Raw genomic sequence first — 25,869 nt, 5'->3', positions numbered from 1 at the left:
TGCTAGCGGACTTCCCAAGGCACCAGGGCAGGACCACCTGGGCATCGAGCAGCTGTGTTCCCTGTTGGTCAGTCAGGGCTGCCACCAACCTCTTGTTCATGCCCTTCCCAAGCCTGGAATTCTCTCCCCCTTCACATATGCAGACCACTGCTCTTCCCATCTTCAAAGCCCTTCCTGAAAGCACATCTCCATTTTCCCTGTTTAATCTCTCATCTGCCCACCTTTCTTCCACCCCTAATTGCCATTTCAACACTTTTACGCCACATAAGTGCTTAAGTATATACTCCCTGGAGGACTTATATACGTATCTTAAATACTCAGTTACTTCCTGCTATTTTAAATTCATTTTTGTTTCTGCCTCCCTGCTGGACTGCAAACTCCTTGAGGGCAGAGATTGTCTAATACTTCTCTTATACTCTTCCAAGCACTAACATATAGCAACATAAGCAATGCCACACAGAGTAAGCACTCAATAAATACTATTGATTCACTCAGGGGCCGGGGGGGTGGGGGGGAGGGCGGAACGCTAAAGAACACTACTGGATCAAGGTAAATCAGTATGCATTGTTGGTAGGTGTAATTCTAATTCCCAGTGTAGTCCCACAAGGTTAAACAAAGCCCCTCCAGGATCCGTGAAAGGGGTATTTTACAGGGAATAACTCCAGCAGTTGGTCTTGATGTCAAGAGCAGCAGTGTGGCCTACTGGAAAGAGCACAGGACTGATGATGAGGGTTCTAATCCCGGTTCCACCACATGTCAGCTGTGTGACCTTGGGCAAGTCATTTCACTTCCTCTGTGCCTCAGTTACCTCAACTGTAAAATGGGGATTAAGAGCGTAAGCCCCATGTGGAACAGGGACTGTGTCCAACCTGATTATCTTGTAACTACCCCAGAGTTTAGAACAGAGCTTGCCACACAGTGAGCGCTTAACAAATACCATTATTGTTATTGTTATTATTATTAGAAGACCAGACCACTCTGCTTTGGAAAGTATGAGAGAGATAGGCAGGGCAGAATTCAAACTCACTTTCAAGTCATTTGTTTAAACCCAGGGTCACTTTCTCCCTAACGTGGACCTACCACTAAACGTCTAAGCAGGCTGGACAAAACAGCAGTTCCACGGACTCTTCCACAGGGTAAGTACTTAGAAATATGACTCCTATCCTCAGCGCTTCTGAACACTCATATATTTGCATTTATCTGTACATTCAATTATTTCTTTGGCTATTTATACTATTTCTTGTCACATTCTTGTTTCTCCTCCTGCTCCCACTATTTGTAAACAATCTGAATCTGTCTCCTCGATTAGACTGCAGGCTCTGTGAGGGCAGGGAATGACTGTCTTGCTTCGACAGTACCCTTCGAGCATCTAATATTTGTTTCACATGCAATAAATATCACAGATTGATGGGTTGAGGAAGAGGCAAAGATGGACGATAAAAGCCAGAAATCCAGTGTCATGGAGAGGTGGAAAGAGATAGAGATGGAGAGACAGAGAGATGGAGAGGGAGACAGAGAAACAAAGTAGAGAGAGACAAGAGAGACAGAGAGAGGGTGAAAGGGCACATAGGGAAGAGGGAGGTAGAGAGACAGAGGGGGCAGTTTCTGCCTCCTCTGACGTCCTACCTTTGATGCTGCTCAGGGACAGGGAGCGGTCCTGGTCTGCCAGGCTGGGCGCCAGCTTATTCCCACTGTTGTCCTTCTGCCGGGCCACCGCCACGGCGATGCCCACAGGGGGGTGCCTCACCTCCACCTCGCCCTGCGACCCAATGCTCTCCCGCCCGAAGGACTTGGCGCTCTCTGGCCTCTCTGGGTCCCTTTTGAGCTGCTTCCCACCCTGGTGGGAGAGCAGCTGCTGGATCTTGGAGGTGCCCAGGTGGGAGGGATCCAGCTTCATGTTGCCCAGCCCACCAAAGGGGCTCTTCTTGCCACTGCTAGGGCGGGAGGCGGCCTCTTTGGCAAAACTGCCGCTGTACTTGATGAGGCTCTGCATGGCAGACCCCTCGCTATGGGCGGAGGGGTGCAAGTCCCCGCCGCCCCGGCCCCCCACCACCGGTGCCCGGGGCAGCCCGCTGGGGTCCAGGTAGGCCGCCTTCTTAGCCGCCTCCTCCTCTGCCCGGGTGGCCTGGTTGTGCTGGGCGGCCAGCACTGCCATCTGGGTGGTGGCGAAGTGGCCCATCTCGAAGGGCTTCCACTTCTGCTCAGGGAGCTTGAGCTGGCCCAGGTCCGGATGCTGCCGCGAGCCGTCCGGGCCAGCCCCGTACACCTTGGCCGCCTCCTTGGCCGCCGGCCTGGGGAAGCGCTCTCCGCGCTCGCAGGCTCGGGGCTCCGCCTCAGGTTTCAGCGCATCCTTGGGCGGGAGGTACTCCCTGCTGTCCGGGGAGCCCGAGCCTGGCCCCGGCCCCGGCCGGCTGAGGAAGGGCTCCGAGGTCACGTGACGCTTCAGCACCAGGGAGTTGGAGCGGATCACGGAGCCCTTCTCCCTCAGCACGTCCAGGCGCTTGGCCTCGCCGGGGCAAGGGAACTCCTGGGACCGGAGGGGGCGTGTGAGGTCGGCCAGGCACCTCTCTGGGGGAGACTGCAGCACCCCGACCCTGCCCACTTCCCTGTCCTTGGCCCTGGCATCCCGGGCCTGCGAGGCGATCTGGATGGGCCCGGTCCTCTCGTCATAGGCCTCCACCGAAGGCACGAAGGTGGGCGCGATAACTCTGTGCTCCCGGCCCAGGTCCTTGCCTGGCGGGAAGATGGTATACAGGTTGGAATGGATGGGCTGTGGGGGGAATGTAGAGGAGCAGGAGGAGGAGCAGGAGGAGGAGCAGGAGGAGGAGGACGAGGAGGAGGAGGCGGGAGTCATTTTTCCCGCTTGGGAGGAAGGGTGGGGTGGGGGGCAGGTGCAGGAAACGTGCAAAGTGCCAATGGCGGAGGGCAGGCTGGCATCCCCCCGTTTCAGCCGGTCCAGGTGGGCGTGGGCTGAAGGCCTCACGTTCTCGTCATGGCGGTTGGGGTCCTTGGTGCAGCGGTCTTGTTCCATGCCCAGGACCTTCAGCAGGGGGTCCCCGCCACCATTACAGTTACTCAGGGAAGAGGTCTGCAGGGGGTTCTTGGATTTGGGCTCTCCGCTGCCCCCGCTCCGGTGTGGCCCATGCTCGGCCAAGTACGGGGAGAGCCTCTCCCCCATCTTGGCCGCCCGCTCCAGCCCACTCAGCTTCCGGTCGCCTTCGGGCTTAGTGTCCTGGGTGAGGTCCACCACGCTGCGGGGGCGGGGCTCCTCCTTGGCCCTACTCTCTTTCTTGCCGAAGGACAGGGACAGATCGCTTCGGCACCCCCGCTCCTTGCTGGACTCCTTCGGACCCTCTCGCGAGCCCTTGTGTAGGTGACCGAGGTCCTTCTCGCGGAGGAGGGAGCCAGCGGGGTGGCCGGCCGGGGTCCGGGCGACGCTGCTCTGGGGATGCATGGCTGGCTGGCCCGCGTGGCCTGGCAAGTAAAACCCATCTGCAAAACAGCAGGGCAGAGGTTAGTTTCCTGCACGAAGAGCAGAAGGACCCCTGGAGATGGGGCTGGATGGAGCACCAACTGGAGAGGCACTTTCCTACCCCCTGGGAAGAGCTTGCCTGATTTTTCCTGATATTTGGGAATTCCAGGGAAAAGATTTCAGATGTCAGAACCAGGTCCGCTCTCCCCCCGGAGCCCTGGGAACAATCCAATGGACCAGTTCCAGCTCCAGTGGGGGCTTTGCCTCTAGCATGCGGGCAACAGCGGGCGCTCCTCTCCCTTCCCCATCCCCACAGGCCTGAGATTGGGTGGGAAAGTGCCCTGGACTCAGCTCTGGCATCCTTGGGCATCTGGGTTCTGGTCAAAAAGCTCCATTCAGACATCCTGAGAGGGACTCCTAGGAAAGGTTCCATGGAATGGAGACCAGGCCAGCCAAGCTTCTGAGTGACGGTGTAAAGGACCTGTTCATAACAAGGAAGGAGCAGGACTCATTCAGGATTAATTATTGGGCATCGCTTAGTGGATGTTTATCTTTGCCCTTCCTCTTATTCCTTCCCCTTCTCCCCTCCCGCTGCCTTTCTCTATAGTCCCTCACTTCCACTGAACTCATGGGCTCTGAATCCAGCCCTGACCTCTTTACCCTCTCAGGTCCTTGCCCTCTTCCTCTCCAAAACTCTTCTCTCTGCCTTCCAAAACTTGGCACCTCCTGGCCACACTGTTTCCTCATCCTAGGGAGAGGACAGAGCAGATGCACCCAGTTTCTAGCCCCTAGCCCTCATGTGGCCCTGGAAGTGGTGACAGCAACATGGTGGCTCACTGGGAGTAAGGGCCCCCCATAGGAGTGACCCTGAGATTAGACCCAGGTCACTGATGAAGCAGATGCCCGAAAGCCTTGGTCTTAAGCACTGAGGGCAAATAGAGCAGCAGCCAAGAGTCGAATTCTACTTTATCCTTCGCCAAAATTTCTGGCCCCACTGCCCTTTCCTCTCCCTGTTTAATCTGAAGTAGGGAAGGAAGAAGGAAGGACCCTGGCTCTAAACCAATTTCAAGGTTTGGCCAGGTAGGGCCATCATACAAAAGCCAACCTTTCCATCCTGGTCACCTGGAAATCCATCACCCTTCAGGATCCAGGCCAGACAGGCTTGCCCCTGCAGTGGATAGATGGACTGAGGCCTGCAGCAAAGATCTTAGTACATCTGGGAGTCAGTGGCCAGTTGTGGCAAAAATTTTAGGAAAGTGGAAAGTTTTCTGAAGAAAACAAACTGCTTAAATAGTCCATTTACTATCTGAAGGAATTGCAAAACAGATACTTGGTAGGGTGCAGTGGTTGGCTTACAGGAGAGGATGAGGGCTTTTTTTTTTTTTATATATAGTTAAGGGATGCCAATAAACTTAGTGCCAATGGACACTGAATGACATACCCACCTTTATTGGTGACGTAGTTTAAATACATAACCTACAGTTGGCTCAAACCTGTGGCATAGATCACTGGGCATCAGAATTTGTCTTACAGAATGGTAAGTGGAGGATGCCAAAGAGATAAACCCAAAGTAGCCAAGGGCTCTCCATATTGTTTTTTTGGCCTCTCCTCCCTAGGGAAACCACAGAGAAAGAAAAACCATGGCCCCGCCCAAGCTACCCCGTAACAGGAGCCCTTTCACCCTTCTAAGGGCATCTTTCTTGGCTGAGTTAAACTGGGATCCCTGGCTTCTCCCTCACTTGGACAAAGGGGCAGCTGTTCCTGTAAGCTTCCTGCTGCTCTCCCAGGAGAGGGTGGAAATAGGCTGAGCATGAAGCAGACAGGCCAACTTGAACTTGTGGAATGGGATCTCACAACAAGAATGTTGTACTGGGCAGGATGGCTTGGTCTTAGATGCCCCAGGTTAGGTTGTGGGATGGAAACCGGTGGCCCAAGGGTGGCAGCCCTAAAGTTGTGTGTACAGAAATGTGTGATAAGAACACCCAGCGATGTCCAGCAGCACCTGGGCAAAGCATCGCACTTGTGCAACCCGCTCCCCTTCCCTAGAAGTCAAGACAGGTCTAGCTGGAACCAACCAGAAGAAAGTCAAGTATCACCTGGCTCAGCACCCCCCCCATCACTAGCCATCAGGCTCTGCTCCAGCTCCCAAGACCTCCCTGCTGCAGCAAGAGCCCTGGGCCAACTCCACCAGACCTGGCCTTCCCGGCCACCCCTAGCCTCCCCTCCCCAGCTTGCCAGCAAGACTGGCAAATCCAAGGCTAGGGCAGACAAGGCACAGGGCCAGTTGGAGGGAAAATCTTGCCTTACGAAAGCCCCAAGAGGAAGCGGGGAGGGGGAGTTTCCATATGGAAAGAAGCAGCAAAGAGGGGAGGGGCGAGCATATGTCACTTGTGTACAGACAGACGCGCACGGGCTACAACAACCCGCCCACGGGCACTGACCTTTCTGAGAGTCAAAGAGGCTGTGCTGACCCAGCTGGGCTAGGAGGGGGCTGCCGCTGCTGGGGGGTTCCAGGTGGCTCAGGGGAATGTACGAAGGGTACAGACCATTAGGCAGATGGGAAAAGCCTGCAAAACAGAAAGAGGAAACATGTTTTGGGAACAGCATGCTAGCATTTTTTTGGAACAAACAGAACCGCAGATTGTTATGGCTGGCAACCCCAAATGCCAGATGAGGCAATGCTAGATTTAGCGTGTCTTTACTCGAACAAGCTATCTTGCATAACAAGGCCTCAGAGCTGCCCAGGGTTCTGGGAATCCGTTCATCTTGCCCGCGGCCCCTGCTTCGGTAGGCTGCCGAGGCCATTATGGACCCTAGGGTTCAGGACCTAGGCCATCCATAATCATCGCCACCACCGATACTTGAACATCTCGCCGCCAACCTCCTGCCCACATCCTGTTTCTAGCCTGGAATGCCTTCTCTCATCCTGCCTCACTTCCGACAGTCAATTATTCTCCCCTCCTTCAAACCCCTATTGAAGGTACATCTCCTCCAAGAGGTCTTCCCTGAGTAAATCCTCCTTTCTTCTTCTCCCACTCCCTTCTGCTCCACCTTGACTTGCTCTCTTTATTCATCCCCCCACCCAGCCCCACAGCACTTATGTACATATCTGTAATTTTATTTCTTTATATTAATGTCTGACTCCCCTTCTAGACTGTAAGCTCGTTGTGGGAAGGGAAGCTCGATGTTATAATGCACTCTTCCCAGAGTTCAGGACATTGCTCTGCATAAAGTAAGCACTCGATAAATGCAAATGACATTTTCTTCCACAGAGCCCACAGCACTTCAGTCCCGCTCTCCAACTTGACCATAGAGGAAGACAAGGACTGTTTGTCCAAGGCAAATGCTCCTCAGTTTACTAGACCAAGAGACAGAGTCAGTTTTAAGAGTGGGGGAGGCAGAAGGTCACCCAGGGCTTCCAGTTTCTAAGGGGCTGCAAGAGCCCCCTTCCTCTCTCTGCCCGGCTCCAACAGGACAGGTGGACCCAGCTGTCCTGGCTGGAGTAGGGGGTAGAAGGAGAAGTGTGGAAATCAAAGGGGGGCTGAGATTTGAGGGAGGAATGGGGCCTAGGAGGGGAAAGCTTCAATGAGCCAGTAGGTCAGAAAGTCACTATTTGGATGCTTTCATCAGAAACTCTCAGATTGTGAGACCAAAGGTGACCAAAGATCAAAGTGCTTGTGCGGGTCACAAAAAGAAACACAGAATCTCCCTACAGCAAACACAATGGAGTTCTCCATCTCTAATCCAAGAACACCTCCCTAATGGAGAAAATGAAGGAGAAGCAGTCTGCTCCATTTATAAAGGCCACTGCCTAATTTAATTTAGGCCTTCCCTGATTTCTTTTAGATCCTGGAGCCTTAGGAAAGTGTCCCTTGAATTAGCTACTTTCATGAACCTTTATAAGGGTACTGTCCTTCATTCCCATTTTACGGAGGAGGTAACTGAGATCCAGAGCAAAGAAGACACAGGTTTCTCTGGTCCTGGAAAAATAGAAACTCCTTGACATAGGCCTTAAAGCACTTAATCAACTCATCCCCTCCTATCTTACCTCGCTGATTTTCTACTACAATCTAGTCTTTACGGTTCACTCCTCTAAACGCCAAGCTACTCACTGAACCTCAGGTACAATCTCGTCTATCTCGCCACCGAACACTTCCCCACATTCTGCCTCTGGCCTGGAACTCCCTCCCCCTCCATATATGACAGACCACACTCTCCCCACCTTCAAAGCCTTATTAAAATCACATCTCCAAGAGGCCTTCCAAAACTGAGTCCACATTTCCCCTACTACCTCTCCCATTTGCATCGCCTATGTACTTGGATCTTTTTCCTTTAGAGCACTTGATATTCACCACACTCTCAGCCCCACAGCATTTATGTACATATCCATAATTCATTTTAATACCTGTTTCACCCTCTAGACCACAATCTCCTTGTGGGCAGGAAAGATGTCCATTCATTCATTCATTTGTATTTACTGAGTTCTTACTGTGTGCAGAGCACTGTACTAAGCACTTAGGAGAGTACAATACAACAATAAACAGACGCATTCCATGCCGGCACCAATGCTGTTGCATTATACTCTCCCAAACGCTTAGTACAGTGCTCTGCACCTAGTAAAAGCTCAATAAATACCATTGATTGATTGATTGATTACTGATAGAATCCATTGGTCTGTTCTAGGTGGAAAGCTCTAGACTATAGTGTAAGATTGAAAAGCCTGGAGGCGGAGGGAGGAGGTGGGAAGAGTTGCAGCCGCCGTTTTAAAAACTGAGATTTATAGTTACAGAGTCTCAATCTGGAAAATGCTAAATATGGCACAAGTATGCAAACGGCCAAATTAAATAATCAGTTCAATTCTACTATCACCCACACCCACAGTCATACATGCCCCTTCTCACCCACACATCTCTCCGCCCTCTACACACCCTCACACATTCCTGGTTATGAGTCACATTAATTTTGATTGCTGAAGGGGTGGGGGGGAAGAGGTGAGAAAGGTTTTCACTTAGAAACAAAGAGCAAAGGTGCTGTAGCAAAAAAGACCCAACTTGGCATTCGGTCTGCTAGAGGTAAAAAGGCACCTAAGCATCAAATCGCTCCTAGCAACAGGTCGTCCCATGGAAAATGGTATCCAGCATGGCATAGTGGATAGAGTACAGGCCTTGGAATCAGTAGGATCTGGGTTCTGAACCCAGCTCCACCACTTGTCCGCTGTGTCACCTTAGGCAAGTCATTTAACCTCTCTTTTCCTCAGTTACCTCATCTATAGTACAGGGATTAAGACGGGAAGCCCCATGTGGGACATGGACTGTGTGTCCACCTGAGTAACTTGAATATTTAGTACCCTGCCTGTCATAGAGTAAGAACTTAACAAATACCATTTTAAAAATACATTGTGGATTTCCACAGGCCCCATTTTAAAGAGGCTGCCCCAAAACCTGGCCCTCAGCTCACAGAGGATGAATACTTCGTCTGTGGGATAAAGCCACAAGGAAGATGACTCAAGTGTCTCCAGCGAATGGGATTCAGAGATCCATTTACCTGGATTGATCTGTCAGAAACACCTTTCCTTGTTTGCTGTTTTCAGTCAGTCAGCCAACCTCCAGCAGCCAGCAACAGCAGCTTGGGTAGAGATATTCAACCAGCTACCCACAACTGACAACTCACTCTGTTGGTGTCCTGAGGTGTTCTGTCAGCCTTTTGGTGGCTGGTCAAGGCTGGCTTCCACCTGGGAGGCTGGTTCCAAAACAAGGACCAGTCACTCTCTCTTCCTCTCTTTCTTCCTTCCTTTCTTTTTCTGTCTCTCTCTCTCTCTTTGAACAGAGGTTCTTAGCACCTTTTCTCCAGATAGGGGTCACTTTGTTCCCATCCAAAATTGAATGGAGTTCTTTTCCTCCCAATACAGACAAAGCTACCTCTGACACAACACCAGGTTGCCTGTCAGTGAGTTTTACAAGTCATTTTTCTGGGACTGGATGCCAGAGAATCACAGAATCCTATGGCTGAAGCCATCTATGACATTCTCGTCTGACCAGGATCACAACTCAACCACCCTGGAGACTAATGAGAATCTGTCACGACTGTTTTTAAAAGCCTTTCCAGAAAGGAGATTCCGTAGCTTCTCTCAGTGAAATCCATTTCCATTTTTAACAAGCCCCACTGAAAGGAAGCCTCATCCAACCTCAGTTCTTCACACAGCAATGAAGTCCCTTTCCGCCTGTTTTGGCCATGTCATTTGATTATTCTGTTCTTCCCAAATGTCCAGTAGATTCACCGAATGAAATGGTTATTCAATAAGTGCTGTTCCTGCTGCGACTGTTACTACCCCTTCCTCCTACTGCCTCCCTCTGCTCTTCCCCCTTCCCCTCCCCTCAGCACTGTGCTGCATATATTATTTATTACCCTATTTATTCTGTTAATGAGGTGTATATCTCCATGATTCTATTGATGTTGATGATGTTGTCTTGTTTTGTTCTGTTCTGTTCTGCTTTGCTTTCTGTCTCCCCCGTTTAGGCTGTGAGACCGTTACTGGGCAGCGATGGTCTCTCTCTGTTGCCAAATTGTCCATTCCAAGCGCTTAATACAGTGCTCTGCACATAGAAAGCGCTCAATAAATACTATTGAATGAATGAATACTACTACTAAGAGTCAGTCAGTACCATTGTCACTCAGTAAGTGCTGCTACTTCTGTTACTATTATAATGGTATTTGTTTAGCATTTATTGTGTGCCAGGTACTGTACTAAGCACCAGGGTGGATACAAGTAAATCGGGTTGGACACAGTCCCTTGTCCCATTTAGGGCTCATAGTCTCAATCCCCATTTTACAGATGAGTTAATTGAGACATAGAGAAGTTAAGCGACTTGCCCAAGGTCATGACTACTCCTATTTCTACTATTACTAAGAGCCAGTTGCTACCATTGTCTCTACGATAATCTTTCAAATACCGGTTCACTCGCCTCTCAGCTTTCATTCATTCATTCATTCATTCATTCGTATTTATTGAGTGCTTACTATGTGCAGAGTACTATTCTAAGCGCTTGGAATGTACAATTCGGCAACAGATTCATTCATTCGATAGTACTTGAGTGCTTACTGTGTGCAAAGCACTGGATTAAGCGCTTGGAATGTACAATTTGGCAACAGATAGAGACAATCCCTGCCCAATGATGGGCTCACAGTCTAAACGGGGGAGACAGACAGCAAAGCAAAACAGAACAAAACAAAAACAAGACAACATCATCAAGATAAATAGAATCAAGGAGATGTACACCTCATTAACAAAATAAATAGGGTAATAAATAATATATACAAATCAGCACAGTGCTGAGGAGAGGAGGAGGAGGAGGAGCAGAGGGGAGGGGAAAGAGGAGGGGGAGCAGAGGGAAGGCAGGGGTTCAGTCTGGGAAGGCCTCTTCGAGAATGTGAGTGATAGAGACAATCCCTGCCCAGTAACGGGCTCACAGTCTAAACGGGGGAAACAGAGAGCGAAGCAAAACAGAACAAAACAAGTAGTCTCTGATAGAGCAGAGTTATAAGATTTTCCTAACTCCCGGGTGAAAAACGCTAGTTCCTTTAGCCTTTCCTGCTGGTCTTAATGTTCCAAACAATTAGTCAACCCACCTGCCTACTCTCACTGCCAAGACCCACCTCCCGAGCCAGGCTAGTAGCTTTCTGCAGCCATTGAGAGATGGGCAACAAAGGAGGAGGCAAAGAGACTGAATTCCAGAAGTAGCATGGGCTAGTGGAAAGAGCACAGGCCTAATAGAGAAGCAGCGTGCTCCAGTGGAAAGAGCATGGGCTTGGGAGTCAGATGTCATGGGTTCTAATCCTAGCTCTGCCACTTGTCAGCTGTATGACTTCGGACAAGTCACTTCACTTCTCTGTTCCTCAGTTACCTCATCTGGAAAATGGGGATTAAGACTGTGAGCCCCATATGGGACAACCTGATTACCTTGTATCCCCCCCAGTGCTTAGAACAGTGCTTGGCATATAGTAAGTGCTTAAATGCTTTAAATTAAATTAATTATAAAACAGAGGACCTGGGTTCTAATCTCACCTCTACCACTTGCTTGCTGAGTGACCTTGGGCAAATCACTTAACTTCTCTGGGTCTCAGTTCCTCAACTGTAAAGTGGGGATTCAATACTTAAACTGTGTGGCTCCTTTGGGGGCCTGCTTGACCTGATTATCTTGTGTTCCCAAATGCTTTCAACAGTGCTGGACACATAGTAAGCACTTAACAAAAAACATTAAGAAAAAAACCCAAAGTCTCCAGATAAACTGAAACAGGGATCAGACCAGCAAACCATCACCCCATCTTTTGTATTTGCTCATAGACCCAGAAAGACAGAGGGAGCCTGACCTCTTTGAGAAGGAAATTCTCACAAGCAACAGAGGGGCCAGCTCCAAACCCCTGAACCAGCCCAGAAGAGCATGTAAAACACAGTTAAAAAGGTTCAGAAGAAATGGGAACAGAAAGCCATGATCTTCATTCATGTCACTGGGCCACACCTAGTTTGATAAGTAAACTTCAGGCAACAGCACTGTGGCCTAGTGGAAAGAGTATAGGTCTGGGAGTCAGAGGATCTGGGTTCTAATGCCGGCTCTGTCACTTGTCTGCTGTGTGATCTTGGACAAGTCACTTAACTTCCCTGAGCCTCAGCTTCCTCATCTGCAAAATGGGGATAAAGACTGTGAGCCCTATGTGGGACAGGGACTGTGTACAAAACGATTAGCTTGTATCTACCTCAGTACTGAGTACAGTGCCTGACACACAGTAAGTGCTTAACGGGAGAAAAACAACAACAACATCAAAAACAACAAAAGAACATCAAGAGCCCAAGGTATTTTAATCCACTTGAGGATATAAGCCACAAGCAGTTGGGCACTCACCAACCACCAGCATTTAATGTATGCATTTTTAAACTCTGTCTCTCTTACTAGATTGTAAACTCCCTGAGGTCAGGAATCCTGTCTACCAATTGATTTGGCAAAGTACTTTGCATAGAGTAAGTATTCAATAAATACTATTGATTGACTGGCATACAAAACTCATCCAACTGAACAGGATTCTGTACCCCAAACAGCTACTCAAGACCCCAAGTCAATATTCAAGGAATTAAATTGTAAATACCTTGAGGGCAAGGAATATGTGACTTGCTAATGTTGTACTCTCCCAAAAGCTTAGTATAATAACAAGAAAAATAACTGTCATTATTTGTGTGTTTTGTTTTATGTTTTATAGTATTCGTTCAGCGCTTACTATGTGCCAGGCACTTATCAAGCACTATACTAAGGATGAGGTAGATATAATACAATCAGATTAGATAGCATCTCTGTCCCTCATAGGGCTCACAGTCTAAAATGAGGTAGTTAATCCTTATTTTATAGAAGAGGGTACTGAGGACCCAAAAAATTAAATAATTTACCCCAAGAAGTCACTCAGCAGGCAAGAGGTGGAGCCAGAATTAGAACCCAAGTCTCAACGCCCAGTAGGTGCCCTCTCCCCTAGGTTTGGCTTAAGTACAATGCTTAACTCTCAGCAGGTTCTCAATAAATACCATTGGTTGTGTGATAAAATGTCACAGCCATTCGCATCATAATGTGATCATTAAGCACTTACTATGTACCAAGTACTGTACTAAACACTGGGGCAGATACCAAATAATCAGGTCAGACACCATCTCTGTCCCGTGAGGGACTACAACCTGAGATAAAGAAAATGGGCATTGAATCCCCATTTTGTGGATAGGGAAACTGAGGCACAGAGCAATTAAGTGACATATCCACAGACCGAACAAAATCAAATTAATAAGAGTAGAAAAAGCAATTTAGTGCACAGCTGCTTCAGGTTCCTGGGGCACCCTACCATGACAACTGACCCAAAGGAGGGATGAGAGAGAGTAGGGGTTCCCTGATGACTGGATAAAAATCCTTGAAACTGTGGAGATCATCACAGCTTCCCTTCTTGCTTCCTTAGGATTCTTTACTATATCTCTATTTGCCTCTTTCTCAGTCAAAATGTCTGGGGACATGGAACCTTGCCCTTTAATCTCTCAGAAGTAGGGAGTGGATGTAAGGCAGGATGGAGAAGCAGTATGGCCAAATGGAAAGGGCACGAGCCTGGGAGTCAGAGGAAGTGGGTTCTAATCCCAAGTCTCCCATGTGTCTGCTGTGTGACCTTGGGCAAGTCACTCCCTTTCCTCTGTGCATGTTACCTCATTTGTAAAATGGGGACCAAGACTGTGAGCCCTATGAGGAACCTGATTACCTTGTATCTGCCTCAGTGCTTAGAACGGTGCTTGGCACATAGTAAGCGCCTAAAAAATACCACTAACCTCATACACACACACACACACACACACACACACACACACATATCCAGTCAAAGACAGCTTCATCCTGAGCAAATGCACAAGGCCAGCTCCAGGGATTGCAAAGGAAGTCAGAAAGATTTATGAAACTTACTCGATCCTGGCGGTATGTATGTTGTTTTACATAACCAGGGTGGAACGCAGTCCTTCTCTGCCAGCTTTACCTTGGGCAGTCATAAATATTAACCTTTATGGTAGCTCCCTATAATTTACAGATATTGCCCACCCCAAGTCAGGAACAGTTTGATGCCTGCTACTAAAATTAAATGCAGAGAAATTCATCACTGGGCTCTAAGCCCACTCATCTCCAGCATCTCACTGACACTGCAGTGCGGGACTCTGAGGGAAACAGCTCAGTGTGCAGCAAATGCACCAAACTGATTTCCAGGTAGTAACTATTTATTAAGCGCCTACTGAGTGCAAAGAACTCTATTAAGCACTGGGAAAAGGTAACGTGGATGAGCTGGGACAAGGTCCCTAGCTACGGGGCTAAGAGCAGACATGGGCAGGGGATGACATAAGGAAAAATGAAAACCAAAAATATCACAGACAAGGATAGCGATAAATACAACCACCATAATATGGCATTGGGCCCCCCAAAACAGTGCTCATATACGTGCCCGTATACTTGATTGCCTCTCCTAACTGTAATTATTTTAATAACTGTCTCAATCTCCCTTGCTAAACTGTACACTCACTGAGAGAAGGGGTCATGTCTATTTAGTCTGTTGGACCTTCCCAAGAGGTTAGTACAGGGTCCTGCACAGAGTAAGTGCTTGACAAATACAACTGATTGATATTGACTGATGGTTAATTGATTGAATGATTGATTGATAAGAGCGGGCTCCTCACGGTTCAGTCCAGCAGGGACTCATAGCTCAGTCCATGGCAGCTTAATGTGAACCCAGATGGGTCACTGAGGCACTGAGCTAGAGAGGGTTCCCCTAGCTAGGGACACTTTAGTTGACCCTGAATAGTCAATCAATTATATTTATTCAACTCTTAATCTGTGCAGAGCACTGTACTAAGCACTTGGAAAAGTACAGTAGAGATAGTAGACATGACCCTTGCTCTTGTGGAGTTTACAATCCAGCAGACTGTCATACTGCAGCAATCATGGACCCCCAGATCTCCTAAAAAGTGGGGACTGTATCAAGGAATACTCACATTTTGGTACTCAAGGTAGCCACAACCACATAAAAATGATACTTGTGATATTTGTTCAGGGCTTATTATGTGCCAAGCACTGGGGTAGATACAAAATAACCAGGTTGGATATAGTCCCTGACCCACAGTTTAAGTGATGAGGAGAACAGGCACTGAATTCCCATTTTACGGATGAGGAAACTGAGGCATAGGGAAGGTAAGTGTCTTGCCCAAGGTCACAGAGCAGGCAAATAGCAGAGCCCAGATTAGAACCCAAGCATGGTGTCGAGTATCAGCATGGTGTAAGTGGATAGAGCATTGGGAGTCAGAAGGTCATGGGTTCTAATCTTAACTCTGCAACGTGTCTGCAGTGTAACCTTGGGTAAGTCACTTCATTTCTCTGTGCCTCAGTTATCTCATCTGTAAAATAGGAATTGAGACTGTGAGCCCCATGTGGGACAGGGACTATATCCAATTTGCTTGTATCCATCCCACCGCTTAGTACAGTGTTTGGCGCATAGCAAGTGTTCAACAAATAATATTATTATTATTATTAGCCCAGGTCCTCTGACTCCCAGGCCTGGGCTCTTTGCACTATGCCTCACCATGTAGACAAACCATTTCTCCGGTTCTACCCCAGCATTCTGTGTCCAAATAGCCTGGCAAATGTTCCCTAATTTCCCAACAACATTGTAGCCAAAATGCACAATGCAAATACACACAGTGTGCCTACTCCCATCCTCAGCTTTTATGTACAGATTGTTATTTAGAGCAATGTTTCAATCTGTGTCTGCCTGTCTCCCCCATAACAATGTACACCCTTTGAGGGTAGGGACTGACTCTTTTGCTTCTCTTGTACTCTCCCAAGTGCTTAGTGGGGGCACACAGCCCAAGCTTACTAAACACTGCTGACTTGGTGGGTAAACTAAGGGTCACTAATGAAAGATTGCCTCTACATCTGTCTATAAATACAAATGCGAAGAAAGTTGGTTTGGGTTTTTATCAGTGTGGCCCAAACTTTCCACTGTGCCTCAGTTTCCTCAACTGTAAAATAGGAATTCAACACCTTTTGTGCCTCCTACTTAGATTGTGAGCCCACTTTGGGACAGAGACCATGTCTGACCTGACTGATTAGCTTGTGTCTACCTCAGCACTTTGTACAGTACCTGGTACATAGCAATTAACAAATATCACAATATTATTATTATTTATTATTGAGCTCCATATCCTCCCAAGAAGGTGAGGAGATTTACCTTTTGAAAATCCAGCTAACTTGGAGTTATTCAGAGGCTTAACCAGTTTGTAGACTAGCCTGGCCCTTTGACTTCTCCTATCTGTTGCTCACCCCTAAAGCATTTTACTGCTCATTCATACCTCCTGCCAGAAAGTGAACTGGGAAAATAAAAAGTAAAACTGCGGTTCACTTGAGTCCCTTGCTGGCAGTTCTGAAACAACTCAGCCCTAATTAGGGAGGTGAGTAGCATACAAAGTAGTTTGACCTAGTGGATAGAACATGGGCCTGGGAGTCAGAAGGACCTAGGTTCTAATTCCGCCTTTCACCATTTGTCTGCTGTATGACCTAAGGCAAGGTACTTAACTTCTCTATGCCTTAGTTACCTCATCTGTAAAATGGAGATTAAGACTAGGAGCCCCATATGGGACAGGAACTCTGTCTAACCTGATTATCTTGTATCTACCCCAGTGCTTAGTAGAGTGACTAGCACATAGTAAGCATTTGACAAATACCTTTTTTTTTTTAAAAAAAAAAAAGCCAAGCCGTGTAGGACTCTAATATGATTATCATGTCTACCACAGCACCTAGCGCAGTGTTTGGCACAAAGTAAGTGCCAAGTAACATACACCACTATTATTATTATTGTTATTATTATTGCACACTAAGGAGGACATCCAAGTCAAGGACAGGAAGGGTATTTGCAGCAGAGTTTGGGGGGAGCTCTCCTTGCCTCCCACAACTGCTGTTCATTTGTTAAGTGGTTGGTGTCAATCCCACCTGCCCAGCTGCTCTCATGAATGGGGAAATGATAATAATTATGGTACTTAAGTGCTTACTATGTGCCAAGCACTGTTCTAAACACTGGGGTAGATACAAGTTAATCAGGTTGGATACAGTCCCAGCCCCACATTGGGCTCACACTTTAAATCCCCATTTTACAGATGAGGTAACTGAGGCCCAGAGAAGTGAAGTCACATAGCAGACACGTGGCGGAGCCAGGATTTGGACTCAGGTCCTTCTGACTCCCAGACCTGGGCTTTATCCTCTAAACCACGCTGCTTCTCAATTAAGAGGTAACAGGTCTGCCTCAAGGGATGCAGGATGTGGGCCCAGGAGCCCATATCTGCAATAGCGGCACCAGGAGAGGAAGCGTTACAGTGTCAAGACTGCCCCACTTTGATGGTGATGCCTGCGCCCATCACCATCACCACAGGGAGCTTTCTCTCTCCCTGCCTCCACACACACATGCATACACATGTGCCTATACAAACACACACACACACACATGCTTACCAACAGCTTCAATAAGATAAAGGACCCACACCACCTGTTAAGATTTCCACCGAGCAAGCCAAGCAGAGAAGAGCAAAATGACTTACTGGTGGAGAAAGGGGAAGGATTAAACACTAACCTCTGCTGCCTATACCGCAGTTGTGACACTGAACTCCACATGCTCCACCCCACACAAGGAGCTGTGTGATAGAAGAACTACCAAGGAGACTCACAGCATCAATTCACCTTAGACTGTGGGCCCCACGTGGGACAGAGAGTGTGTATCATCATTGTGATTATCTTGTGTCTATCCCAGCACTTGGGATATAAGCCAATTAACAAATACCATTATTATTATTAGCAGCCCCATGTTTCTTGAGGAGCCATGTGGTCCTTTCTAATGATAAGCCAGGTAAGATCTGTAAGCTCCTGGAGGGCAAGATCTTACTTTTGAACTCTACTGCTCTCTCCCAAATGCTTAATACAGTGCTCTGCACAGTAAATAGCATTGATTGACTCAGGAATAGCAGTTCCCCCCACTCCCACCATTCAGAGGTTGCCTAACTCTGGGAGGCTGCAGACCCTCCCCATCCTTCATCCCCAAAAGGTACCCACCCCCATCCCTCGGGGAAGGGAGGGATCCAGAGTCCCAGGAGCCCCAGGAACCCCACCCGCGCTTGATCGCTTGATGCCACCATTTCGTGTGGTGTCATGTTACCTTCGTGGGAGTGAGCGGCCCAGAGCTGCACCATCTGTAGGTTGGTGGGGGTGGGTGACCTGAAGGAAAGGTCAGAGGGTAAAGGGGCGGGGCTTCCATGGGGCGTGGAGGAGGTCCCTAGTCCGCTGGCCACAAACCCACCCAGGAAGGCCTCACCTGAATGGGGGAGGATGGAGAAAGAAGTCACGATTAGGCAGCAGGATTAAAGCAGTGCTTCTGTACAACAATCCCCCCGCCCACAAATTATGCCCCCTCACTCCCTCATCCCTCCCCAGGCCGCTCATTCGATTCATTCAGTCATATTTACTGAGCGCTTACTCTATGCAGAATACTGTACTAAGCGCTTGGGAGAGCACAACACTCTGTGTCAGCTCTGCCTGGAAGTCAGGCACAGACACCCTCCCTGAGGGGTTCACCCTGGCTGGGCCCCTTAGCTTGGACAGAGTGTCTCGGGCCCCTGACCCGCTTTGCCATTCCCCTCCAGGATGGGCAGTGTCCGGGACGATTTCTGGGGCCGGCAGCGGTGGCACCTCCCCATCCCTAAGATGGGGGCAGTGAAAGAGACAGGGCCTTGGCTGACTCAAGGGCTAGGGCCAGGGGAGGCAGAAGCTATCACAAGATGAAGGGCAAATAGCAAATTTGCCCTTGGAGGACTTGCCTACTCAAAGACAACCTGGAATGGCGTAGTAGATAGAGCACGGGCCTGGAAGTCAGAAGGTCATGGGTTCCAATCCCAGCCCTGTGGCTTGTGTGCTGTGTGACCTTGGGTAAATCATTTAACTTCTCTGTTCCTCAGTTACCTCATCTGTAAAATGGGGATCTAGACTGTGAGCTCCACTTGGGACAGGGACTGTGTCCAACCCGATTTTCTTGTAACATAATGATGGCATTTGTTAAGTGCTTACTATGTGACAGGCACTGTACTAAGCACTGGGGTGGATAGATGTTTCTCAACCCTCCAGCACTTACTACAGTGCCTGTCATATAGTAAGCCCTTAACAGATACCATTATTATTATTATTATTATTATTATTATTAAAGGTCCTGTCCTCTGGGTGGTGTTGGAAACAGGGCACTTGCAGTTCTATCAAGAATCTAAGCAGGAGGCGAAACAGCCAGGAGGAGATTTTGTTTCTTAGATAGTTCCTCTAGACTGTAAGCTTGATGTGGGCAGGGAACATGTCAACCAACTCTATTATACTGCACTCTCCCAAGTACTTAGTATTCATTCATTCATTCAATTGTATTTATTGAGCACTTTCTGTGTGCAGAGCACTCTACTAAGCTCACGGGAGAGTACAATATAACAATAAACAGACACGTTCCCCGCCCACAACGACCTTACAGTTTATACAGTAAGTGCTCAAGAAATACGATTCGAATGACTGATTGATAGGGGTGGGCTAGCTGGGCTCTAAGTGAAAAATGATTATAGAAACCATCAGGCCGCTCTCCCTCTGCCTCCACTATCCCCTTCTTGCTAGCCCCCACCATTTGCCACATAAACATGGGGCTCCTCCCACTCAACTGGCTCCTCAGCCTCCCTCTACAGATTGACTTGCACACAGGAAACGCTGCCCCAGAGTCTGCTCCACGAACAGTTGGTGTGAACCAATCTCCCCAACCGCCTCAAACTGGAACAGACATGGTTCCCTCCGGGAGAGCCCTGAAGCACAGGCTGAGCTCCTGGCAGCTAATTCAGGCTGGCACAAAGCCAGTCCAGTCGGGCACGGACAGCACTATAGCACCTTGCAATCATCCCAAAGAGCCATTTCAAGCCCCAGAAGTGCAGCAGTGGGGCTGCACTATTGTTCAAGGAGCCTGCTGGGATCGTGGATCCCAGCAACCCACTGGCCAACTGCACGAACAGGATGACCCCAGTTCCACTCGAGCTCACTTTCTCTTCAGCATGAAGTAGACCAGACTCAGTGGCCACCGTCCCGGGGCACCGATGGGGCAACACAGGGCCGAGGGCAGACGTGGGCCAAGCTGGACCCTGTGGTACTATAGCCACTCTTCCAGCCACACGACAGAATGCAAGCCTGGCAACGCATGAGCAGCATGGGGAAATGGATATAGTACGGGCCAGGGAATCAGAAGGACCTGGTTCTAATTCCGGCTTTACCACTTGTCTGCCATGAGACCTTGGGCAAGTCACTTCACTTCTCTGCACCTCATTTACCTCCTCTTTAAAATGGGATTAAGACTGTGAACCCCATGTGGGACAGGGACTGTGTCCAACCTGATTACCTTGTATCTACCCCAGCGCTTAGTACAATGCCTGGCACATAGTAAGCACTTAAATACCAAAATTATTATATTATTACTATTATTATTATTGAACTTCCTCATATCCTGGCTGCCCCCACACCTGGAATGCAGGTGGTCTGGAGCCCAAGATACCCAACCCAGCTTGTATATGGCCCTCCAAAAACCCAACCCAAGCCTAAGGCTATCCCATTCTAAACAAAGCAAAAAGTCCTGCAAATTAGTATCTGCCCAAAGGCCAAGGGAGCTAAAGAAATGAGGTGTATAAAGAAATCAGATGTCCAGCAAATGCATTTTAATAGTCCCTTAACATAAACAAAGTAGATTGCTCACCTGCAATCTACCCCCAATTTCCACAGCCTCGGGTAACCCTGGACATCGTCCCATTTCTACATCCAATAGGGCATAGGGACTTGCTTCAGTGGGGGAAAGAAGTGTCTCCTCAGGCCAGCTCCAGAGAGAGGGAGCAGAAGGCAAGACCCATCCATCGGCCTGCCTGTCGGAGACCTAACCAGGTGCCGCAGCTTTCTCTCTGCCCTCAGGCCACAGGAAAAGCTGCGGAAGCCTGCTGCCTCTCCGTTGGCCCAGCAGGCTTCCTAGGGCTTCCCGCAGATGTAGCCCCTATCAAATTAGCGCCCAGGTGCCGCCCTGGGAGCAGCTCCGGGTCTCTGCCTCTTACAAAATATGACTTAACCACCAATGCCACACTGACCTCCTCATCCTGGTTTTTGATAGATAGCCCTGTCAAGGGGGCAGGAAGAGGGAGAGAGCTGCAGGGGGAGAAACAGTCAACAGCCCTGGTGGGGACAACAAACCCTTTGGCTTCCCTTCTTTTAGTGTCTTGCCCCTCCCTCTTTCTCCCCTTGCAAGACAAACTCTTGCTCAACACTGCTATGACCATGATGAAGCCTGCTCCCCGTGAACCTGCCACCTATAATAATAATAATAATTATAGTACTTCTTACTATATGCCAAGCACTGTTCTAAACGCTGGGGTAGGTGCAAGTTAATCAGGTTGAACATTGTACCTGTCCCACATTGGACTTACACTCTTAATCCCCATTTTTTACAGATAAGGTAGCTGAGGCACACAGAAGTGAAGTGACTTGCCAGAGGTCACACAGCAGACAGGTAGCAGAGCCGGAATTAGAACTCAGGTCCTTCTGACTTCCAGGCCCGTGATCTATCCACTAAGCCATGCTGCTTTTCGTCTAACTTGCCTGGTGGTTAGAGCACAAGCCTGGGAGACAGGAGATCTAGGTTCTAAACCCAGTTTTGTCACTTGCCTCCTGCATGACCTTGGTCAAGTCACTTGACTGCTCTGGATTTCAGTTTCCCCACCTGTAAAATGGTGCTAAAATCCCTGTTTTCCCTTCCTTTTAGACTGTGAGCCCATATGGGACCGGCACTGTGTCCGACCTGATAACTGGTATGCACCCCAAAATTCAGAATAGTGTTTGGCATATAGTGCTGAATTGCAATTATTATTATAATTGTAATATATTACCACTATATTATATTGATTATATAATAATAATAACAATAAATAACTTGCTGCCCTACTGCTTGGATCCCAAAGTGCCCTGGGCATGTTGGACCAAGGAAAGCCAAGGAGGACCCACAGATTTCTCTGGGTGGCTCCACAGGGGAGAAAGGGCTGGTGGATGGCGAGGTTAGGGTAAACACGATCCTCCAATCCACTTAGGTAGAAAAGTCCTCTCCCAGATGCCTTGCTTCTGCTCTCCTGCATCTCTCAGTATCTAATTTTCTCACCCATGCAGCCAAGCCGCAGGAGATGAAAACTGCAGGGAAAAGCAGAGATGCTTTCTGCTGGGCAGATGGTGATAGGAATTGTATTTCCAGACACTGAAAAGTAGAACAATTCATGCTATATGTGTTATTATATTTGGAACATCATATGCTAAACAGACTACATACACATCACATGCACACCAGGGCTCTTTTGGAATATTGGATCAGCACCAAATCAACCCATGGGGGAGGAAGACTCCCTGAAGGAGAATCAGGAACCTTTTTCCAAGAGATTTATGAAAACCCAGGGTTGAGGTTCTGCTTTTTAAAACTGCCTGGGCCCAGGGCCTGCCATGCTCATTTACATGTTATTTGCCATTAAATTTGCATGTTGCATTCAAGAGTCCCTAGGGGAAAATAAAATGAATGAATTAGTGCAACCTTCTGCAACTGTATTCAAACTCCAGGTTCAGGGCAAGACACCCACCAGCAGATTGTTAAACTGGGGAAAGCTGGAGTTGGGAAGACAGGGATACCCAGGAGCAAAGACACACTTTAACTCTCTGACTATAGTGAGGCAGGGACCAGACTGTGGCTGGGAGAAATGGAAACAGTCCTGGGGGAAGAGGGTATGCTCTCTGACCTCTTTTTTCCTTTTAGTTTATCCTTGTTCAATATTACCCTGTCCCCTCCATGCTATCAGTACAAACGGAATTGATAGATGCATTCCATGCCCACAACGAGCTAACAATCTAGAAGGGAGATGCTAACTCCTTTTCAGCCTCAGTCTGTCTCTCTAACCGGTCACAACAGAAGCATTAATCCCAGACCCCTCAAAAGTCAGCCCCGATAACCATGGACTGCCCAATATTGGCACAATCCAGCTTTCCAAGCGCAGTGAAGAGGGATGAATCTGAGACAGGGAAGAGGCTCAGGTCGCATGCAGAAAAGGCATTAACCACAGCAAAGCAGGCTGCGGTGTACCCTGGGGGCCGCGGGGGGGAAGCGAAACCGGGGTGTCCTTTCAGCAAGCACCTTCATTCAGTCAGGCATATTTACAGAATGCCTGCTGTATGCATGGCACCATACTAGGTGCTTGGGGAAGTACAATATGTTTCCCAGGCCTGCAAGGGGAGGCTGTTGGTCCTCCTCCCTCTTAACAGGAACAGCTCTACCCGGTTCATTTCATGGCAGAACTGCTGCTTCCTTCCTCCCATATGAAGCGGACTGCCTTACACCACAGCCCTGACTCAGCCCTGAACGGAGCCCCTGTGCCACATCATCGGCATCAGCAGTGGAATGTCTGGAGTGCCTACCGTGGGCGAGTAGCCTACTGAGTACTTGGGAGAGGCCCCCCAGGAGCACATGGCATGGCCCCAGCTCTCTAGGGACTTAGAGTCGAAGGAAGATGAGCTTGAGCTGCTGGGCAAGCCCCCTCCCCCCAACACACACACACACACACACACACACACAAAGAACCTTAAAGCTGGGGCCAGAAACAGCTGTCTTCTCCAAGGAATAGAGTTCTCCAAAAACCTATTGCCTTCCCTTCCCCACACCCCCACATCTCCCCAGCCCACTCTCTTTACACCAGGCGCTGTCTCATTCACTCTGCCACCCACCCCCTCCCCACACAGACACACAAACACACCCCCACACCCCGCCCCCACACACAGAGCCCTGGGCCCTTCTGGCCTCTGGCCCTGGCCCACATGTCTGGTTCTGTTTTCTTTATAATCCACAGCCTCAGCCAAGGGAGCGTTGTGCCTCTCGGCCCGAGGCTCCTCCTGAGACAGGAATGCAGTTACACAAGGTAACTGGAATCCAGCCCTGCAGAACTGGGGAGGAGGGAAGGGGTGGCTGGGGGAGGGGGTGGAACCTGTGTGGGCTTGTAAGAGCTGCTAAAGGGCCCTAGTGGAGGAGTTCTGGGGAGACACTGGCGGGAACCAGCCAAGCAAATGAGAGAGAGAGAGAGAGAGAGAGAGAGAGAGAGTGCTCTCTCTCAATAATTTTGGCCTTCAAATCCACAGCTAGGGGACTCTGGACATCTACTTAGTGATAGCAAGGGCAAGGACCTTCTTTCAAAACCTTCCCAGCTTAAGTGCTGGGCTGATGATAAGATGTACTCTGAGCTTCTCCCCTTCCCCATGACCTGGTGGCAGAATCTGTTGCTCCAGGCTCTTTCCCTCCCTCCCAGAGCCTGCCTCGATCCTGCCCATGGAGCATGCCCTGGACAGTCTGCAACCCTCAGCAAACTCCTTGGGGAATATGCACCCCCTGAAGTGTGCTTTCACTGGACCCAGAGTAGCCTAGGGGAAATCACCCAGGACTGGGAGTCAGGCAAAATAATAATAATAATGGTATTTGTTAAGTGCTTACTATGTGCCAGGCACTGTATTAAGTGCTGGGGTGGATACAAGTTAATCAGGTTGGACACAGTCCCTGTCCCACAGGGGGCTCACATGTGGGGCTTTAATCCCGGTTGCACCATTGCCTGCTATGGGATCTTGGGAAAGTCATTTAACTTCTTTGCACTTCAATTTCCTCAACTGTAAAATGGAGATTAGATGCTTGTTTCCCTTTCCCCTTAGACTGGGCACCACGTTTAGAGAAGGGAATGAGTCCAATCTGATTGTCTTCTATCTACCCTGATGCTTAGTTAGCTCAGGGCTTGGCAAGTAGGAGGCATTTAACAGTCTCCTCCCTCCAGTCCCAGTCCAACCCTTGGGTTAGTTCTACATAAGTGTCCACGGGGGTGCCACCAATGCTATGCCAGGAACAACTGTGACCTTCGAGGATGCTATGACAGGGAAGACAAGCCTCTGTTCAGGTCTGTCTCACAGGACTTCCTCCACTCTATCCGGGGATGTCCTTCTAGACTAGTGTCCTCCATTCTGGGCAAACCCCGTGGGGATTGTTGGAAGTGGGGTCTCTCCCCCTTGAGTGCCCCTGCGAGTCCCCTCCTCGACTGTGTATTTTCAATGTAGGGGATCTGAGCCAGTGACAGTTAATGGCTCAGGAGGAATAGAGAAATAGCAACCTTTGCGGGGCTATTAATAATAATTTAACTTGAAAACAGATGATTCTACCCAATCCATGGCCGGGTGTGTAAATTATAAACAAAACTGGAGCGAATGGATACTCTTTACTGGAAGCAACCTTGAGAAAATCTGGAAGCTCCTTAAGGGCAGGGGGAATGAGTCCACCAGCTCTGTTGTATTGTACTGTCACAAGAGCTAAGTATGGTTCTCTGCACACAGTAAGTGCTCCAAAAATTGCACTGAATGACTTTGGAGGATTCTCCGACCTACGGTCAAGGCATCTAACATAGCCGAGCCACCACCTCTCTGCCTGCAAGGATTCCTCCCTACCTCCTTCCCCAGACTAATGAATAGTTCAAAGAGCTTATTTGCAATGTTGATCCTCCCAATCCCCTGGAGGGTCTTAAAGTCTCCTAGTATTTCTTCCCGTCTCTCCTTCTCCCATCCGTCCAGTCCACTCTGAATGCCACCCCTCCCCCGTCCTCTAACACGGTTCTTAATCTTCCCCAGCTCTAGGGAGCACCAGGTTTCTGCTAACATCAATGAACTGTGCTGCAGAGCAGGTGGCTTCCTGTTCTTGGTCCTGGT

The 25,869-nt window shown here is 48.9% G+C and overlaps 1 protein-coding gene across 9 annotated transcripts in view; it reads right to left on the bottom strand.

Moving 5' to 3' along the window:
* TNRC18 (trinucleotide repeat containing 18) overlaps positions 1–25,869 on the bottom strand; it is a 111,820-nt gene that overhangs the window by 58,402 nt on the left and 27,549 nt on the right. For 7 of the 9 annotated variants that reach the window (XM_029054808.2, XM_029054775.2, XM_029054793.2 and 4 more), the window contains exons 3-5: positions 18,221–18,376; positions 5,914–6,039; positions 1,627–3,492 (exon numbers count right to left, since the gene is read on the bottom strand). In XM_029054808.2, the coding sequence (XP_028910641.1) occupies positions 1,627–3,492; positions 5,914–6,039; positions 18,221–18,376 (2,148 nt within the window). The remainder of the gene's footprint in view (positions 1–1,626; positions 3,493–5,913; positions 6,040–18,220; positions 18,377–25,869) is intronic. The other 2 variants (XM_029054818.2, XM_029054838.2) reach the window with 1 other exon arrangement.

This window comes from Ornithorhynchus anatinus, chromosome 2 (assembly GCF_004115215.2).
Source record: "Ornithorhynchus anatinus isolate Pmale09 chromosome 2, mOrnAna1.pri.v4, whole genome shotgun sequence".
Taxonomy (NCBI): Eukaryota; Metazoa; Chordata; class Mammalia; order Monotremata; family Ornithorhynchidae; genus Ornithorhynchus; species Ornithorhynchus anatinus.
The sequence above is the reverse complement of the archived record's forward strand: the minus strand, read 5'-3'. Positions and strand labels throughout refer to the sequence as shown.